At 41.3% G+C, this 22,088-nt stretch overlaps 1 protein-coding gene and 1 pseudogene across 9 annotated transcripts in view; one reads left to right on the plus strand and one right to left on the minus strand.

Moving 5' to 3' along the window:
* Positions 1-22,088, plus strand: part of SGCZ (sarcoglycan zeta) — an 869,285-nt gene that overhangs the window by 706,380 nt on the left and 140,817 nt on the right. For 8 of the 9 annotated variants that reach the window (XM_083169946.1, XM_083169955.1, XM_083169998.1 and 5 more), the window contains one exon: positions 1,328-1,429. The exons of the other annotated variant lie outside the window; for it this stretch is intronic. In XM_083169946.1, the coding sequence (XP_083026072.1) occupies positions 1,328-1,429 (102 nt within the window). The remainder of the gene's footprint in view (positions 1-1,327; positions 1,430-22,088) is intronic. 9 annotated transcript variants of the gene reach the window in all.
* LOC146039370 (5S ribosomal RNA) lies at positions 177-294 on the minus strand (annotated as a pseudogene).

Below are 22,088 nucleotides of genomic sequence, written 5' to 3' on the forward strand. Positions count from 1 at the left end.
ATATGCATAAATATTTATAGGACAACTTACCAAGTGATGGTTTTTTTTTTTTTTTTTAATTGTGAGAAATTACAAGAAAATTAGAATCAGAATAATTACAGAGAGAATAGGGTGGATAACAAATGTATTTATTTATAAAGGTGGGTACAGCACATACACAACTCTCCACCGGTGTTATTGTACAGCACCCAATGTTCCTGGGAGGTCCCCCTGCCCAGTACTAATCAGGCCCATCACTGCTTAGCTTCCAAGTTTGGATGTAATTGGACGTTCCAGTGTGGTATTGCTGTATAGTTGTTGGTTGGAGATCTATGCATGTGTACGGTTTCCACCCGTGTTGTTATATCCAAAATGAGTAGACTAATTGGAAGGAGTGAGGAGCAGTGGAAGGGAGAGCAAAGTGTGGTGGATTTAAGTGAAGGTGGGGTTTCCAGCGAGGGTTTTTTATTATATCTTTTGTTCTCTGTGATCAATAAACTGTTTATCCTTATTTGTGTATTATGTTACAATGTATCATTACATTGCAGTGATTCATTGGCTATGACATACTGTACATTGTGCAGTTTGCACCCAGCTTAAGGAAAATATAGTTAACATTTAACAATGTATTTTTGCCTATGTATGTGCAGTAATTAACAAACATAACACGCAGTCTGACATTTTCATAATGAGAATAAATATAAATGAAAATAGTAATAAGATCAGAATGTCATTAACTAAAAGGCATACTGTACATTAAAGCCATTGTATAGTCATGGCTTACCATTGGCACTATTTAGAATTAGGTGCCAAGCTACTGTACTGTAGCTCGCTGGCACAAATCTGCACAGTGACAAACCATTTTGGGATAGGGGTGCAAATGTAATTTTTTTTGTCTGCTTTTGCAAGTGGCACACAAATGTAGGACAGCTTAATTTTTCCACAGTGATTTGTAGCTGAGCTATGACAGCCACCCTCTCAAACCCAAATGTATAAGAAAATATATTTGCCCCAGTACAGAACAACAGGCTTCTGCCAAGGTGCAGGACATCATCTTCTACCGGAACTTACTAACTCTATTTCTGATGTGTGCATGCTCTGGACAAATGTTAACATTCTCTTATTCTGTATATTATGCATGTATTAAAAGTCAAGATTACATATTAACATGATATTACAATAGGAGGACATTGTGGGCCTACAGTTGAGGCTATTTGTTATTTAATGACATAAATAATTGTTTTTTATGCCACCATATGCAGGAAATAAGTATCAGTCATTCATTTCAATGTGATACCTTGTGAAAAGGTAGAGTCCGAGAATTGTAATATACTGTTTTTGCCTACAGGATGGTATGGGGAATTTGCGAATTGTCAAGAAAGGAATACGACTGGAAGGTGTATCTGAGTTTCTTCTTCCATTATATGTAAAAGAAATACAATCTCGAAAGGTAATTTTCCATTATTTTATGATACCCACAAATGGCAGTATCATTAAAGACTGCATAGATGTTTCAAAACTTTGGTGAGCTAAAGGGGAGAAGTTGCCGATAGCAACCATTCAGATTTGGTCATTTATCTAGTACAGTCTAGAAAATGACAGAAGCTTGGTTGTTATGGCAACTGATTCCACTTTATCCCTCTCAAAGGTTTGATACCTCCCACCCTCTGTATAAGATGTATCTAATCTTCTAAAGAGGACAAGTGGAAGTGTTGCCTTTGTACCCAGTTGGATTCTAGCTATCATTTATTTGAGTACATTCTGTAAAATAATAGCAAATATACAATTTGTTGCTATGGGCAAAGCCTTTACTTGTCCAATTTAGAAGATTTTATACAGCTCACCCTTTGTTTGATATTCAGTTATTTACATAGGACTAAGGGGCCGATTCTGGTTCACTCTTAGTGAACTGAGTTCGGCCTCTGCCCCAATGGTCGAAGTTTGTGCATGCACATTGCTGCACATGTGCAAACCCCGACTGCGAGTGGCCTCGGCAATTTACAATGTCACCGGGCCATTAACAGCAGAGAGGGAGGGAATGGGGTGGACGAGGGCGGTGGTGGTGCTGGGCCATGGGCATCCCCATGAAAACGTTGGGCATTCCCATGAGAATGCAATCGGGAAAAAATCTGCCGGGGACGGGCAGCTGAAGTCACATGACGTCAGCCGCCCACCCTGTCTTAGTCCTGGCACTAACAAATATAAGTCAGTCTCTAGTGACTTATATTTGCAAAGGCAGGAAAAATCATTTGATGGTCGGCGACCATTGAATGATTTCTCCTGCTGCGGGCACATGCGAGCGGATGTAAAACATCCCCACACATGGGCCCTTATTCTGATCGGTGCGGCCAGATCCGAATATGCGGCCAGGACCGTGCGTGCGAAACCCCGCCTTCCATACGGATCGCCAACTCCGTCCGTACGCGGTAAGAAGCTGGCCGAACGGACCGCACGTGTATTTTTCATGGAATACGCCTCCTCCATCTCAGGGAACCTCCCCCAACATTCGATGGTCGCAGACCATCGAATGCAGGACCGAGTGCTCCACCAGCTCCCTCAACCTCAGACCACACGGACATTTCTCTGTGCAAAAGCAGGGATCTGGGCGGGGAGCTGACATCCGGCGATGTCATATGTCCGCCCCCTACACGTGCGTCACGGCCACATTACCATACGTACGCCCAGCGTTTGCATGGGAACGCCCATGAAACGCGGGGCGTATGCATATGTTAATGAGCCCAAATAGCCCTTCACGCCCCTCTCCACCCCCTGTTCGGAGTGTTCACATATCATGCGGGATTTGGCCGTACGCCCCGCTCGCACATGCGCAGAGACGCCTCTGCACATGCGCATACACAAAACATCGGCGGGACGAACGCACGCGGATATTACCGCACCAACCAGAATAAGGGCCATGGTTGTGAGGGTAAACTTTGGCGAGGAGGGCATCTATTCACCGGGGTGGTGGGGCAGTGTCACAAGGACTTGGTAAGCTGTGAGCTTCATAGCTTACAGAGTCAACTAGAATCATCCCCTATGCATATACCGTATATACTCGAGTATAAGTCGACCCGAATATAAGCCGAGGCACCTAATTTTACAACAAAAAAAACTGGGAAAACTTATTGACTCAAGTGTGACCCTCACTCGAGTATAAGCCGAGGGGGGCTTTTTCTGCATAAAAAAATGTTCTGAAAAAGTAGGCTTATACTCCAGTATTTATGGTAAGTACTTTAAACACAGAACAGGTAAATTGTTTTACTGTGATTTTAAAAAGCAATATAATTCATTTTAAATGGTATTGTTTTGTTATTAAACTGAGGAATAAAGAAGACTATCAATTATATTTTTTACATTTTCTGATCATCCTTAACATAATTGTTTTAGTGCAGTCTACAGTAAGAGTCAGTAGTACAGTGCTTGGGAGGTTCCAAATTGACTTTCATAGTGAAACACATCATTTTACAATGGGGCAATATTGTGAGATTAAAAGCTTTGATTTTCACTCTTGGGTCCATGTTCCCTGAAATGTCCTCTCATGGACTTAATAGTCTATGACTCTGGGGCTATGAAGGGCAGTTCATGCTATGCAGTATATCAGGAGCATGATGTGGAATGGGTATGGATCATAGGGTCTACAGTAATTAATTATTCCCAGTATGTGGTGGCTAGAATATACCAAAGTGGTTCAAGGAAAGACATCTGGTAAACCAGTAACAGTCCCGTGAATGGCCAAGACTCATTGACCAAGTATACACCTTCATGGAACTGGTATAGCAAGGGCCTCTTTCAGCAGAATAATTCACCATGCCACCCTGCATAAATTGTTCATTAGTGGTTGAGGAGTATGACTGAGATAAAGGTGTTGAATTGACCTGGAAATTCCTCAGATATCAGTTCAATGAAGCATCTGTTTGATGTGCTGAAAAAACAAGTCCAGGCCATGAATTCTCCACCTCGCTACTTGCAGGACTTAAAGGATCCTCGTATTGGTGCCTGATTCACAGATAAAAGCATTAGAGTAGTGTACATTGAAATACAGGGGTGTAGCTGACACTTTGTATACATAGGTATACAAAGGTAGTACTCCATACTACATCAATCAAACCAAAAACACTATGCAATATTAAAGCGCTTCCTGCATATCAAATTCCTTTCAAACACCATGTACCGCAAATTGTGTGAAAAGCAAATAAAATTGCAATAAGTCACCCTGCGGCAGTCCAATGGTGTCCGGCAATAATTAATGAACAATGCAGGTAGGGAGCATACATAAAACAAACAGTGCAGAGATGCTTTAAAAATGTAAACATTTAATAATTCAGTGCACTTAATTGTTTTCATTATTGCTGGACACCATTGGACTGCTCCAGGGTGATTTATCCCTGTTTTATTTGCTTTCCACACAATTTGTGGCACATGGTATTTGAAAGGAATTTGTTACGTGGGAAGCACTTTAATATTGCATAATGTTATTTGTTTGCCTGATACCACAAGACAGCTTTGGAGGTCTTGTGGAGTCCATGCCTCTATAGGTCACAGTTGCTTTGTATGCACCATGAGGGGGGCCTATACAATATTAGGAAGGTGGTTTATAGCAAAATATGTTGTTGAAAAAAATGTCATAAAGGGCAAATTAAATTTTGCTCATATATAGGAAACTAGATGAGTCCACATAGAGTAGCAACAATCCAGTGAAAGCATCAGAATTATGTTAGAAGAGTAAATTATATATATCAAATGCTTTTTATACGTACCACTGGAGTCTCAAGGTTTCATTATGGCCACTGGGAGCTAATGTAGCCAAGTGAAAAATTCGGTGTATTATCTGGGCGCCCAAGATTTCCATCGTACGACACACCCCTCACTATCAACGGCCACCCGAAGCGTGGCGAGCGCAGCGAGCCCGCGAGGGGCGGTGGTATGCGTCCTCCGACCTTTTCATACCCCAACTATCCACGTCGGCGTGATTTGATTTCAGAGGGTGTGGCGAGCGCAGCGAGCCACTGAGCCCGAAGCTTGGCGAGCGGACGTGGATTACTTCACATGTAATCCGCGTCTGCTCACCACACTTGGGGCTCGGTGGCTCGCTATGCTCGCCACACTATCTAAAATCAACTCCACACTGACATGGATAGTGGGGGTATGAAAAGGTCGGAGGACGCATACCACCGCCCCTCGCGGGCTCGCTGCGCTCGCCACGCTTCGGGTGGCCGTTGATAGTGGGGGTGGCGTTAACAATGGGGGTACATTTAACATAGTAATCACCCATCAGGGTGGGTGTACAATTTAATATTGCATCGCATGCCATTTCTAATGGCATGCGATGCAATATTTTATCACACAGTGCGCCCGGAAATCGGGTCCCATCGCATACCTTAAATAGTGGTATGCGATGGGCGCCCAGATAATACACAAGTACCCCGAATTCACTTTAAGTTGGTGCAACAAAGTAGACATATCTCCTTCCCCAAATGTAGAAAGGGTGAATGACTATTCCTCAAACATGGCAGGGAAGCCAGCATGGGCAAGTTCATACACTTGCCAATGCCGGCAGTGACAGGGCTAGGGCCATACTGCATTCTGCAGCATGGCTCTCACTTGCAATGTCCTGAGTCATACTGCATGAACAGCAGAAAGAGGATGTCTCTAGATAAGAGATATGTATGGATGTATAGAATTGTCAAGAAGTGATGTATTGCATTATATAAGATAGGTATATATAATATCAAAGCATTTACCCAGCAGCATTATTTGGTGTAAATACTGTAATACGATGGATCAAAATAACATTTGGTCAGTTAATTTAGTAAAGTAACAGTGAGTGCACATGTAAACAGTGTTTTCGGGGGGATATTAAATTACCCATAATCATTGACATTGATTTCAGAAGGAAATGTATCTTTTTTTTTGGGGGGGGGGGGGGGGCTCACAAATCGCATAACCCGGGAAAAAATTTCAGAGGAAATTCTGAATTAATTGTGGAAAATGTCCGCTTTTTGCATCCAATGCTTCTTTGCACCTCTGTTAAAGGCCGCACCTCTCAGTTTGTTTAATTTTCAGAATATACGTGATATGGGGTGAATCCTATTAGCTGCAATCGTTGGTGCAAGCAGCCGCCCTTTTTGATATCCCAAACTCGCACAAAAGGGCTCACCCCTAGGGCTCTGTGAAATTTTGTGTGAATTCAGGCAAAAGCAGCCCGTGAAGGGTATGAGATCAGGTGCCATTACTGGCATTGAAAAGGCACATTAAACACGTTGCACCTAAGCAGATTGCCCTCTATATTTGTATAGCACACATGTATTTTTCTATCTGCAAGCAAAACGTATGGACCTTTGGGCTATCTGAAGTACATATATACTGATGTTTCTTTGTGTAACTAAAGTGTATAAAAAATAAATCTCTGGCCTAATTTAATATTATAGCGTTAAGACTTGTTAAGCTCATTATAGTCCGGTGTAATTTTAGTAAAAGGGAAATGTATGGAAGAAGCACTGGAAAAGCTTTTCATTATAAAGGTAATGCATTAGGAAGGTTTAGACTTTTAAAATCACTTACATTTAAGAAGCCGGACATAAAACATAAAGCTGTAACCAATGTAATAGCATGTTAATCATAAAGGAGTAATACAAATAAATGACCATGAATTATTTAGAATCCATTTTAGTAGTTCAGTATTTTAATTTCCATATCAGAATTCCAACAGTCCTTTAAGCCTTAACAATCCAGTTCAAAAGCAAGTGTGACAGAATGCATTGGTGCAGCTTCAATAGCCGTTTCTGGAACAATGGAACAGACATTTTTATCACTGAGAAAGATAGATTCCATTTGCATGCACCATGACACTGGGCGACATAGGTAGGGAAGACATTACCATTCCTGTGAATTTGATAGATTGTATTTAGAAACATGAAAAGCAGACGCATTTCCCCACAGGAGAAGAATGGTTCCAAATGAATCTCCCAGGTATCAGTAGACTTTCTCTTTTATTTCTTTTATGTTTTGTAAAGTGAACATATTACATATCCAAACTACTCTTGCCTTCGATATTCTTTCATTCTCAATACAGCAAAAATAATTTAACTTACAAGCTGTATAAATATGGGATCATTATTCCTACAATTATTCCTCATCATGTACAAGTGATAGTATGGGTCAGTAAATAACTGTCAGCCTCTACTAATACCCTTTTTGCTGTACACCACTAGGATAGAGACAGCTGCTAACTGGGATCAGATTTAGGGATAATGACAACCCTAGGTAAAACAGTATTGCCCCCACCTAATACAAGGGCGGTATGTCCATGTCCTTCCAGTTTACATTCTATTCAAGATGGAATACAGTAAAGGACAAGTACCGGGGCCACCATCAGGAATTTTGGGGTCCGGGAGTCTTTTCCATTCCAGCCCCCCCAACCTCCCCCCCTCCTCACTTGACTTAATGTAACTTAAAGTAACCTGGCTCCTTTTTCCCATCTCTTCTTCCGATGATCTGCAGCCCGAAGCACAGGCTTCTTCAACTCAGACAGCCATTTAAAATGCAGCACCAGCTGGTGAGCCAATCAGATCTTATGTACTGAGAGCCGCTCTGATTGGCCACCGGTAGGCGAGCTCTGATTGGCTCAAAAGCCAGTGCAGCATTTTAATTGCCCACTGGCATCCTGGGTTGAGTAAGTCTGCCCTCCTGGACCTGCTTTCTTCAGCGCACTGAGCGCAGTGCAGCGGAGGCAGTCGGGGGGTTGCAAAATGAGCTGGCCAGGCCCTTCGAGAGGCCGGGGCCTGGGACAGCTGTACCTACAGTACTCCCCTATTGGCGGCCCTGACTAGTACATTTACGGCTGACAGTACCAACAGAAGCATCCAAGTGCTGCCCCCAAGCAAGTGCCTCATGTGTTTAACGGGAAATTCACCACTCCCGATAGCTGTTGTCACCATTTTTGTTCTTCCGTTACTTTGTCATTTGAATAAATGTGATTAGGTGAAATAATTATTTATTTAAAAGTGAAGTATATTGAATTTCATAAAATTATGTGAAATATACCATGGGTGGAATATAACAGAAGAGACTGTCCATGTGCAGCCTCCGTGCAGGCCATCTCCTCTCTTCCTGCCTCCTGCGAGTAGACTCTGGCATTGTGCTCAATCTTACTGAACTAATACGCTGAACCATAGGAACAAGATGTGATTGCACTACTGAAAAGATATTTGAGTTGTGATAGATACAAATGTGTGTTATAAATAGCGCCACCAGTGGTTACCAAACACCACTACACACCAGTGTTACACAAAGTTTTTTCTGAAACAAGATATTGATAATTAGCATCTTACTTTGTCTTCCTACATGCAATAGGCACTGCAAAGAACTTAAAGTGCAAAGACATAGTGCAATGCTGCCTTCCAACAGAATAACAATTTATTAATAAAGTGCACTCACAAATAAAAACATTTAAAATCGCATATCACCGTGTTATATGGTATTTTGTCCTCCTGGAGACCAGAATCAAAAGGGAGGGATTCCAATGATATCATAATGGGGGTTCTATCGTACAGTCCCGGAAACTGTCCAGTACCTCTTCCGTATCGAATTCACCCCACGGTTGTATGATCTGCTTTCATGCTTTCGGACATTCAGTCCTTCCTCAGAAACGTAAGACCATGTGCTTCCTGGATGTCACATGGTCTTATGCTTCTGAGGAAGGACTGAGTGTCCGAAAGCAAAAACTCTACTTATAAATCTGGTTGTCTAAGTCAGTGGTTCTCAACCTTTTCCAGCTTACCACCCCCTTTGGTTAATGGACAGTTGTCTAGTGCCCCCTAACTACCTAACTATATTTTGTACCCCTCCACCCTTTCCGCTCACAAGGTGGGACATTTTTGTTAGCTGACATCTCAAAAGTGAGTGCAAAGCCTGTTTAATTCTAACCACTATTTTGATAACTCAGACCTAATGCTTTCAGAATTTCAAATTGTATTCACAGGAGACCTTTAATTTTCAACCTCTTTAAAACATATAAATAAATAAAAGAGTAGAACAGTAATTCCAAATCACGAATAATCACAGTATGATTGTCAAGAGGGTAAAATATTTGTAACTCTTTACCAATTACAATTATGTACTTTGCACCTACAATGCGGATATCGTGAACACGTCGGTATTGTTAATGGCTGCCTTGAGCTTGACGAGTGGACTCAATTTTTTCAATATCTGGTTCTATCTTGGTAAGTCGCAGTCGTAGGTTGCCATTTTCACATATTTGGAGCTTGTTCTTTGTCAGGAGCTGCTGCACAACACTGAAACCCCTTTCAACTAAGTATGTGGAAGGAAATGCTAGAATCAACATATTTACTTCTTGAGGATAGGATAAGAATCCTTTACTTTTGCTCAAAAGCATTCATAACCATGCTGAAGGAAACTGGATTGGGCTTTACAGTCATGTTTCAAGTCAATCAACTGCTCCTGCAGTCTAGGGTGGAGTTCTGTCGCCTCTGCTAGAAATGGATTGGTCACCCAATTCGGTACTTTAAGTTCACATAGATCTTCTATGCATGTCATCTTTCAACTGCGTGAGGTGCGAACAAAAAAATATAAAGTCTTTGTCTTCAAGTTTGCCTTCATCTGAAAATTTTGAAGACTAGGAACTAGTACAACTTCTGCCGACTTAAATTATTTTTAAGAAGGTCCAGTTTAGCAATAAATGCCGAGATTATACCTTTGGCCTTGATGCAATTCATTTTGTCACCTTGAAGCTTTGTGTTAGTTTCATTCAGTTTATAGATCACATCAGCAAGGTAGACCACATGAAGACGCCGTTCATCAAGCGCGTTGCTCAGACTTGAGTCTATAGGCAGAAGAAATTCCACGACTGTTTCAAAAAGTTCAGATACGCAGCAAGCACTTTCCTCTTGATAGCCATCTCACCTCAGGGGGCAGGAGAAGGCATTCAAATTCTTCGTCATTTTCTTCACAGAGCTTGCGGAACAGACGGTCATTCAAGGAATGAGCCTTTATAATGTTAACTGCCTTTATAATTAATTTCAAGCATTCGTGCAACTCGTCACTAAAATTTTTAGCCACAAGGTGCTGTCTATGAATGACACGGGGTACATACAAAGACCAATGGCTTTTATTCTACCCCGGACATGTGGACTTTGTTACATTGGCGGGGTAGAATAAAAGTCATTGGTCTTTATTTTTCCACAGCATAACACGTTCACAGCATAAGTTTAACATCGGACGTTTGACCATTCAGCAGCATTTTACTCCACAGCATACAAGTCATGCCCAGATGTACATTACCTTAATACATCCAGCGGGACCCTGATACTGCCACGTTACAAGTCCCTAGCCACTGGCCAGCTTGTCCAGCCTCAGAGGTGAAGTCTGGTTGAGCTAAAGGCTGATCTCAGCTGCCGCCTAATTGCTCAGCCTGGCCCCTTAGTTGCTGGTCTGATTCTTCCAGCAACTCACCAGCCCTATCACACTATATATATATATATATATATATATATATATACACACATACACTGTCAACACACACACACACATATGTATACACACAGTAAACATGTACACAGCATAGACACACAGTATACACACCCAGGCAGTATACATGCACACAACATACACAAACACATATATACACAGTGTACATGCACAGAGTATACATGCACACACAACATACATGCACACACAATATACAAGCACAAAGCATACACACAGTATACATGCACACAGTATACACACTCAGACAGTATACATGCATACAACATACACAAACACACATATATACACAGTATACTCGCACACACAATATAAATGCACAAAGCATACACACAGTATACATGCACACAGCATATGTACATAACATGAAACTCAGCAGGACACCCCCCACACACACACACCTCTTCCCCTTACACATGTTATTCAAACAATTCACACAAACTGCTGCTGTAATAGGGACATCATGTAACTCCACTGACAGTACTTACCTTCCTTCACCCCCTGAAAATATGTAACACACTGGGAATGCTGGTGGTGACAACCACTGCCTCTCCCAGATCTGTAACTGTTTCAAAGCTCCATGTTAACTTTGACTTCTGATCTGTCTGAAAAGGAGCTGTGTGATGATGCTGCTGCTCCCCCTACAGGAAGCCAGCAGCCAAACAGTCAGCTTCTTCTCGGCAGCCATGTAAGGAGGAAGAAAGCCTGCCTAAGCTCTCCAATGGATCCGCTGCCCTCCTAAAGTCCCGTAAAAAACGTCCACTGCTGCCTTACCTCCATTTCATTTCACTGCCCCCCCTGGAAATCAAGAACGCCCACCAGGGGGCACTACCGCCCAGGTTGAGAACCACTGGTCTAAGTGATACCTTCAGAATTAGATAATATACAGTATTATTTTAAATTAACAGTCATTTAAAAACCAAAACCGACCTGGTTTTGTCTTTGAATAAATGTGACTGATGCTTGCCCTTAAGTTTCATTATTATCTGATTTAATACACCCTTTTAATGACATATGTCTATGCAGTGTTGGTACATTTTCTATCATCAAGCAGCTAATACATTTTAAATATTGCAATGTAGGCACAAATCTCATCCATGTACAGTGAGGCTCAACACACCAATTTATGAAACATAACTGAGCATGAGATAAGCAGGTACCTGTACCGTGTAACTGAAATTATAATCTAACAAGGCATACATACTTCCACTCTGGGAGATGACTGGAGAAGAGAAGCAGATGGGCAGTGATGGGGTGGGATGGACTAGTAGCATCATGATCCTCCACCCCTCACATGAAAATGCAGCGATTGTATCCTACTGCATTTTCATGGGTATGTGGGTATAATAATACAATAAGAACAGATTGGTGTAATTAGGTCCCGTCCCCTCTGCAGTGACCACAAATTCACTATTTATATCTCCACATTCTACCCAGGTTATTAGGAAGTGGGCAGAATTGAGATGGGTGCCTACTCTCCTGGTTGTGCACAGGGCTGGCCTGAGCAGAAAATCTTTGGTAAACGAATACAAATATTGGCATATTGGTGCAAAAATATATACTGTTAATTCGGGAAATAATCCTGATAAATAAATAAATAAAATTAATTAAACACATAAATAAGCCACCAAGTGCTTGATTCCTCTCTTACCATTTATTTACAATAGTGTATACTGCATATCTCCCAGAAATAAGGACCCGCATGAGCCCATGGAAAAGGGGGGGGGGGGGTGGCCTCATACAGGAGAGGGGAGGCTTCACAGATAGTGCCACGATCATGGGCCACTCACCCATTTTCTGCATTCTGGGGGCAGGCACAGTACTCTGTGAGCAGCTGGCACGCCCCTGTCCTTCTGTATGCATGTCCTGTATCATGTCTTTGTATATTCTCACCTTTACTGATCTTACCAAGAGTCCTGCTAGATTAATTTCTTAGTCACACTCAATGATACATCATAAAAAGATTGAATGAACTTCACTGCAGGAAAGCTAGCATCATACCAAACATAATATTAACCTATCTTACTCTGATGTATTACAATAAATAATGCTGCTTGAAAAATGGTTCTACAGATACATAGATCTGAGGTCCTGCAGTAGACCATTTCTTTACAATTCTGGCTACATCTCTACATCCACAGTTATCTCATGTCTAAAGTAGCCAGAGCCCCCAAAACTAGGTAGGATTCTGTGTCTGACTATGAATCAGTTTATAACTGACTTTCCTATTCCACTACACCGCAACTTTTTAGATTCCGTATTCTCTCCTCTGAAACCCAGACCTGGAGCATGTTGTGACTTAGATGAGAAAACTAAATTGTTACAGATGAAAGAAAGCAAAGGCTTTTGCAGAAATAATAGATTTCCTACTGCTTAGTTCTCTTATTGCTAACTGCTTAGTTCGGTACATTTTGTACGAGTCATGGGGTTGAGCTGTTTACCTAACTTTGCTTATCGCATTAGCAAAGTAAGCTTTGCCACACCCTGCTTTGATAATAACATTGTTTAAGTAGAAATGATTTAGATAAATCCGATAGAAATTAATATAAGGGTCAGGTACATTTTTAGAGAGGAGGAGGTCCATGTGCAGCTTCCTCCGGCCTTGCACCTACATCTCTCCCGGGAGTAGAAGGTTCTGAGTACTAGAGCACTCAGAACCTACTGATCATGTGCAGATCTCTGAAAAAATGGCACAGAGGCAATGTTTCCAGCAATTTTTGCACCAGCAACAGTGTAGAACCTGAGCACTCAGACTCTATTGCGCATGCGTAGATCTCCAGAAAAATTTCATGGCAGACATTTTTGCAGTGATTTCTGCAGCACTCTCTGTTGCTGGACTCGGAAGGTAAGTAGGAAGGTAAGTATTTATAAAATGGGTTCAGTGTGTGGGCCCCACTGGGGCTCAGGGGCTCATGTGCACACTGCACCCATTATAAATACACCACTGATCAAGGTGCTGATTTGAAATAAAATTTCTCCCATCATATGCACCTCGGTATCTGACTCATAACTTTGCTGCTATGCCCATATTTTTAAAGCTCTGAAAAGAAAAACTTTCAGCAGCATGTAACTGACGGGCATACCATATATGGCATTGCCTATAAAAGCCTATGATCTTCTTTCCACAGAGTTCCACCCCATTACTTACACCTGTGTGACTTTCAATGTGCCGTAAACCTGGAAGTCCTCACAACACAATGGACAGCTCTTAATGGAATAGCTATCCTTTGCATTTATATTCACAGCAATTGGGAATCTTTGCTGCTATGCTGAAACCTTAAAAAACTAAAAATAGGTTCTTGTTGAAAATCCCAAAAATTAAAAAAATGCCATTGCTATGTGAGTGCCAGTATTACATCCATGGTAGCGAGCAGTAAAAATTCAGGTAAGTGCGGCTCTTTGATGGCTGTGACTCTTTAGATGAAATTTAATAAAATGGGAGATTCAGAAAGTGCGAAATTTGGTAAGAAATCTCCAGTTTTTTTAAAATTGGCATTCATTTACATCATAATGTACTTACATACATTTGAAACTAGTTTCAGGGAGATTATAGTTGGTAGACTTTTGCACAGCACCCCGTTGAAGGGTATGTAATGCTCCACCCAAAAGGCGTATCTAGTTCCATATATGGAGAGATTGTGAAAAGAGAGTGTGAAAGTAGCACCTAAAAGCGTGGATTTGTACCACAAGAGGAATCTTTTAAAATGACTTATATCCAAATGTAGATGAGCCCCAAAGCAGTTAGTAAGAGCTACTATACTTGGTAAAGTGCTGGGAAATGCTGCTGATGATTCCTTGTAAATGTACAGAATCTATCTCTCATTCCTTTTTCCCAAAAAATGGAACAGTGTTATGTGGACTAGGTGAAATGAGGGAGATTGCAAGACTAATGAGGGAGAGAGGGAGATTGCTGTTATTTCAGGGAGTCTCCTGCAGAATGCAGGAGGTTAGGCAGCTATGGATTACTGTATATGAGTCTGGATCCACGATGTGATATAGTAATCTAGGACCCACCTTGTGCCAACCCTGTGGCAATACAGGAGTGAGTGTATGTGGCAGTTGGACATGTCTGTTATGCATCAGCAGGAGAAACATAGAAGTGTTCCATCCAGGAACGGGAAAGTCACCATGCCGTACAAGTTACTGGTTATCAGCAAATTGCCTTCTATCTGGGATGGCAATTCAGTAGGTCTCATGTGTAGTAGGCAAGCTAATGGAACTGCAGGGCAAAATGCTTGTTCTAGATCAGTATTGGCATAATCTTGTGAATCTTTCAGCCAATCTATCGCTTATCTATATTGAGCTGCTAGCATGTACTGATGTACTGTAGCTTCTAACACATGGTAAACTGTGTGCCAAGCAGCACTGTGCCCGAAGCATAGCAACCGCAGTGAGCTATGCTAGAGGAACCACGGTGCTACATTTCAATGTCCATGTTGACTGTGTCCACATTCGGGACCAAAAAAATTGAAAAACCACGTCGACCTTTTGACTATGGACCTACTCCCATGTCGACCTAATGACCCTGTTGACCTAATGACCCATTTGACCTAACCCATGTCGACCTTATGACTGTCGACCAACATGCTGGTGACCTAATGACCCATACCCCTTGGTACTATACACTCACAGTTTGTGAAGGTGTCTCCCAAAGGCAGATAATGAGTGTGTACTTCATGTATACTGAAAAACCACCTAGGAAAAGGGAATGCTAAACCAAAGTGGGTGTTTTAAAATGTCTTTAATAGTCTACAGTTAGAAATATATAAACATTTGTCACTCTCTGGATGTAAATAGTTAAGCAGATCAAGTTAAGCAGAACAATATACGTATAGAAAAAATTAGCTGTAGCTTAGTTTACTAAGAACAACTGTCTAAATCTTTTCTTATAAATAATGCAATGTTGATACAGTAAGCAATATAAGGTACTCTTTACCTAGCACGGCGCCCACGATGTCCATCGCGGTCATCGGGGGTAAAAAATCTCGGGCATCGCGGCCATCGCATGCACTAAAAAAACGGGTGCGACGCGATGCCCGCGATTTCCCATAGGGATCAATGTTAAAAGTGTGATTGGACGCGATTTTACTGTTCAATGCCTCAATGCCCGCGATTTTTCCATAGGAAACAATGTTAAATGGGCCACAGAGCCCTAATAGTCCCCCTGAAGTCTGAAATGGCCCCCACAATTGTTAACGCCACCCCACGATCAACGTGAACCCGAAGCGTGGCGAGCGCAGCGAGCCCGCGAGGGGCGGCGGTACGCGTCCTCCGACCTTTTCATACCCCCACTATCCACGTCGGCGTGGAGTTGAGAATTGAATAGTGTGGCGAGCGCAGCGAGCCACCGAGCCGATACCGAGCCGGGACGCGGATACCTGTGAAGGCCGCGAAGGGACGCGTTTACCTGTAAAGGTATCCGCGTCCCCTCGCGGGGCTCGCTGCGCTCGCCGCGCTTCGGGCTCGGTGGCTCGCTGCGCTCGCCACACTATTCTATTCTCAACTCCACGCCGACGTGGATAGTGGGGGTATGAAAAGGTCGGAGGACGCGTACCGCCGCCCCTCGCGGGCTCGCTGCGTTCGCCACGCTTCGGGTTCACGTTGATCGTGGGGTGGCGTTAACAATTGCGGGGGCCATTTCACACTTCAGGGGGACTATTTGGGCTCTGTGGCCCATTTAACATTGTTTTCTATGGAAAAATCGCGGGCATTGAGGCATTGAACAGTAAAATCGCGTCCAATCGTCGCACCCGTTTTTTAGTGCATTTGATGGCCGCGATGCCCGCGATGGGCGCCGTGCTAGGTAAAGAGTTCCCAATATAATATTGCACATAAAACAGTTTTTAAGAACGCAAATGCATTTACCAGTATTGATATTGCTGTTATTTAAAGTAGCTATAAATATGACTGTAAATGTATATAAATATATTGTAGATATAGTTAGTACTTATTGCCACATTAATAGTACAGCTATTACTGTTCATTGACAATAAAATCAGTGGTTCAATGAAAATCCTATAACAGAAATTGCAGGCATGGACAGACTTTAGACCCACAAAACATGAATACAATTTGCGTTACATAAAAGTAATAAACTGATAATATTTACAAACAAACAAAATGTAAAGGGGAGTAGACACAGAGCAATGTACTCTTGGGATCGAATTGCACTGCTCCGTGTACACATTTGATATAGACCAGTGGTAGCCAACCCTAGCCCTCGAGAGCTACCAACAGTGCACATTTTTCAGACAACCTAGCTGCTGCACAGCTGCAATCATTAATCACTGACACATTTTAAAAGATACACAGATGGAGCTAATTAGCTCACTTGTGATTCTGTGAGGAGACCTGCAAAACATGCACTGTTGGTAGCTCTCGAGGACTAGGGTTGGCTACCCCAGATATAGACTATATAGTACAGATCTGTTATATAGTCTTCACTGCACAGTCTATTTTTTATTTGATTGCGATGCATCGGAATCAAATCAAAATTGAATGTGTTCGATTTCTGTTCGATTTCGACTAGATTTTGCGTATATAAGCAAATTCAAATTGAAAAATAGATAAATATGTACGCCCTATAAGAATAGATATTGTGTTAGCGTGCATTTTTTACAATTAATTAATAGTTTTAAAAAAATTCGGATTTTTGAAATTACAGTGAGCAAAAGTAGTCTAAATGACTTACATGTTCCTCAAAATTGAATCTGACTCCATGACCAAGATCATAATTTTAACTTCCAAATACATGTCATGGATAATTTCCTGATAAACACTTGGCACACACGTAGGCACATTTAATCTCACCTTGCCCCAAGGAAAAGAAACTCAGAAGTTAATAATACGTAGAAATACCCTTCTTGATTGCAGTGTCATCAAGAATTCATGATTTAGAACATTTTAATATTTTTTTAATTTGTTAAAGAGCATACACTTTTTACAGGTAGAAAAGCATAAAGTAAAATTACCAGGGTACTGCATGAGTGCTTAAGGCTTGAGACCTTTTATGTGAGTACTTGGAAAAACATGGTCTAACACAATCTGATGGAATCATCCCAAAAAAGTCAAATTTAAAAACAGACAAATAAATTGCAGGAAATGTTCAGAAGATACTGTTCTTTAGTAGTGATTATATTTGACAGTATTATTATTAAAAAAAAAATATATTTTTATTTTAAAAAGGTCAGATCTTTTGAGATTACATAAAATAGTTTTGGTCCCCTAAGGGACATTTGTCAAGACCACAGGGTCTTCTAGTGCCAGGTATACTAAGCCTTGTAAAGTGACGAGTGATGAACAATGAACAAACCAGCTCTTTATTTGTCAAGCACAGCCTGTAACATATCAGTTAAAAGCTGATTGGTTGGTACTTTAAAACTGTTAACTGTATTGCTTTTCAATGCTTAGTACATTTGCCCCTAGAAAAAAAGATCACTGTGGTCTTGAGAAAGGTCCCTTACTGGTCTAAAAGTCAACGTCCTCCATGTTGTTATGCTACCATGAGTGGGCTACATATTGTTTGCAATTGTAATTGTGAAGTCTGGTGAGTGCTCTCTACCTACCAACTGTTATTCTATTAAGGCATCCAGTTCAGCTGATGTACTTGAGACTACACACCTCAGCATGTCTGGAGACATTTTAATTGCTGTGACATCACTGGCCCTCCAACAGACAGGGGTGTAGGAAGCTGTATAGGTATCAGTTTGGGGTGTGTGATGTGCGCAATCATCAGGGGCAAATCTAGAGGGTACATGATTAGTGTCATTGCTCCACCCTGCAAGCCCCACCCCCTTTCCAGCACAGGCAGAACAGACTGCTGCTGCTAAGCTGCCTCCCTTCTCCACCACAACTCAGCCAGCACTTATCAGCAAGTTGCGGGAGAATAATGCCGCTTCTAATAGGATATGGGGGGGGGGCAGAAAGACAGCAACTGTCCATTAGGCCTGGGTAATTTGTACCTGCCCAAAGCCCCCCCCCCCCCCCTCAGTGGCAGTGCCCACAGATAAAAGTATGCAGTAACTAAATGCCTGCATTTTGTAATACAACCATACAATGAATTGGCCCAACAACTACTGTGTGTTTAACAAACTAATGCATACCGTATATTAAAATATTAAATAAAGCAACAAGCAATAAGAAAAAACTCTTTATCAATGGTCAACTAATGTTATCTGCACAATATGCCACCAACACGCTAACACAGTATATATAGCATATCTATATCAAGCCTTAAAAACCTTATAATTGTAATAGTTTATTAATAAAGTTCATACAACTCTGGTATTAGAGATGCAGATGCATACGCTGTAAGTTACAACAGATGTTAGCAGTAATGTAAAAGTGTTTTCAATAATTCATAGATACAGTCAAGGTAATCAGTGATTGTCAGGCTGTATACCTGTGTTATTAGGCCTGTAGTTACTACACAAACGTTCCATCTGTGTGTATCGGCAGGTACTTATAGAAGCCCATGCTGATAGTGTAATGATAGAGCAGTAGGGTTTGTGATTGATTCACAGAAAGCACACGTGTACTTAGTGTCCATTGAAGGCCTTTCAAGGGACACGAACTACGAGTGTGCATGTTTTGTGGACTGAAAAACAGCGCCTTCAATGAATACAATACAATGAATACAATACATGCATGTATTAATATAACCATATCTGCATTGACTGAGCAATAAAAGACTTCTTGCAGACACATTCTGTGTGACTTTAAACAACATCAAAGTCATTGGATGAAACAGGAAAATACATAATAGAGAAACTTTTTACATGATGGAATGCCAGGAACATGATATTTACTTTATTGATTTGATTAAACAACCTTATACCATTCATCTAAAGTAGACTGCACAGATAAAATAAAAGAAGAGCTCAGCTGACAAAGGTGGTTTAATAAATGTCGCATCTCGCACCAGATATTGAATTTTTCTTTATTTAGTGCATGGAAAGTAATTGTTACATTTTATTGTTAGCCATACTATTGTCCCGTGCCATGTTACTCTGAATGCTAATCTAAACAAATCTCAGGACAAATATTTTAGAAGGAAATAAATGTTTTAAGGATACATTGAACAAGAGTCACAATGAAATAACCCAAACCTACCCAGGAATCCATTCTAATTATCAAGCCTAGAGCTAGGATAATTGAAAAGTCGAGCAGTATTTAATAGGAAAATAAATGTTTACTTGCAAAGTGAGAATACTAAATGTACTTTATTTATATGTCTGGGAATAAGAGGAGTATTAGATACAGGGGCATATTGTGCGCTGGGAGCAAAGCAAAAACAGCAAGAAATAGTGTATCTGAAGTAGGTGACAGAAGAAAAAAAATAATTTAAATGGAGAACAGAGAATAAGTTAGCTTTTTTTTCTCGTTCTGGAAATGAAAAACGGTCAGGTAACGCAATGTAACCGGAAAATGTTAGCTCTGACTTTTTCTTCTTGCTTTTTAGAAAATTTTCTGCAGCATTGCAGGTGTGCAAATATGATGCTGGCCACCGAAGCTCATCTGCTCTGTAATACCAGCAGATAAGCGATGGGTTGGACGGCTTTGCATAGCATGGAAAGTCGTCCACCCCCTGTGAAAATCACTGGCCCATGGGAAAATCGCTCCGTGTGTATCTCTCTGCACCTGTTGCATCTACCTTGCCTGCAGTGCAACATACGGCCCATATACACTAAACAATTTTGAGCTGAAAGTAGCTTACTTTTGGCATTTTAATCTACTTTGAGCTCAACATCACCAAGAATGGGCAGGCGATAAGCCATGAGTGCTGATGTGCGCTCCCGCATCATTGCTGACCTCCACAATTCATCGGCAGTCCGTCTCCTACTGTGGAAAGTCGTTCACCTCCCTTAAAAATTTCTGGGCTTGGTGAAAATCGCTCAGTGTATATGCACTTAGCGATTTTCCGCTCAGCAATTTTCACAAGATTGCTCTGGATGCACACTGGGCAAAAACACGTGTGTACAGTATACTGTAGATCTTTAGGCCCACAATGTCAGAGAAAGTTTAGTCCTTTTCAGAAATGCCCGGCCTTTAATAAGACAAGCACCGTACTTGTGTCTTTCCTGCATTTGCTTTGTGCTTATGTTTTGCTTTAGTGCATACCTCCCTGCATATTTACTTTTAAATTTTCAAGCACTGCAAAAGTTTTTTGTGTGCACAGTAGGATGTGAATTGAATGTTTCAAGGGCCAATTGTTACCCTACTATTCCCATACAGGCTTGCTCCATCCCTGTAACTGTTCTTCCACTTGAACAACTCCAGTTTGTCATTAGTGCTGTTGCTACACTCATTCATGCATTATTATTATTATTATTATTATTATTATTATTATTATAGTTATTATTATCCTGTGTTTACATGGTACCACCCCGTTTCCATACTGTTGCACAGAAAAGCAATGAATTGAAACACAATGACTTCAATAAGAAAGCATAACAAGACAACAAGGTACAAGATAAATCACTAAATAGTAATGTAACATCACTTCATGAGTGGTAATAAAACGTTAGTAGTCAATGACCCAGTGCCCTCGGTGGGCAGACAGAAGGGTCATTCACAACTACTATAAGTGTGACTGCATTGGGGACATGCAGAGTGGAGGGAGTGAACATAAGGGAGGAGGGTCCTGCTTACATACTAAAGAAAATGGGGTATAACTATGAGAGGAAGAACAGCAGTGTTTCTACCTCCATTCACACCTAGTTCGGGATCTACGTAGAGTGTGCGGCAAAGTTGTGTTGAAGTAAAAGGGGATTGGCCTCACAGGTAGTGGGCATGGTCTTAGGCCTGAACCCCAGTTTCGTCACTTGGGGGGTCCTAGAGATGTGGGCTGCTCCCGGGGACCAGTGTGAGTGCAATGCTGTCTCCTTACTCAGTGACAGAAGTCTGGTGTTTACGTAATGTTACAGTGCCGCAGCTGGGTCTTGTCAATAAGGTGGAGTCAGCACATTGGTGTCATTCCCCTGCCCTCTGTGTGTGAAGCTACTGGCTCTTTGGAATCTTACTAGTCATATCATACAGTACTTCATTGTTTTTAACCTGTTAAATATTCCATAAGGTCAAATCTAATAGGAGCTGCGTTCACGCTTTCTAAAGCCTCAGCATGACATTTACATTTATCCATCATGCCCTTCTTCTGAGACAAACTTTGTCTACCACCTGCCATAACCAGTTTCTCTGATTGATTCATACTTTAAACTCGTAGGGCTACATTCAGTAATTGTTGATTTTGTTCAAGTTTTGATTGATTTCAGAACTCTTAAAATTTATCTGAATTGATATTTATCATACAGGGCTTAAACACCCATTTACAAACAGATTGTTTTTTAATATTCATTGTTAAATGTTAGTATGTGTGTTCTAACTCTGGAGCCCAACATTGATTATGGGCCAGCCTCTGAAATTGATAAAAAAAATTAAAAAAAAATGTCCAAAATGGTCCTTTAATAAATGTACACCATAATCTTTTTAAAACATGGATCTCATTAGTATGTTTTGCCAAAATATATATACAGGATGCAGGATCCGGCACTCCGAAACACACTTGCAATGACCTAGGTGCCTTCCTAAATAAGGTTCGTATTGCGGGT

Source organism: Crinia signifera, chromosome 1 (assembly GCF_055691185.1).
Source record: "Crinia signifera chromosome 1, ASM5569118v1, whole genome shotgun sequence".
Taxonomy (NCBI): Eukaryota; Metazoa; Chordata; class Amphibia; order Anura; family Myobatrachidae; genus Crinia; species Crinia signifera.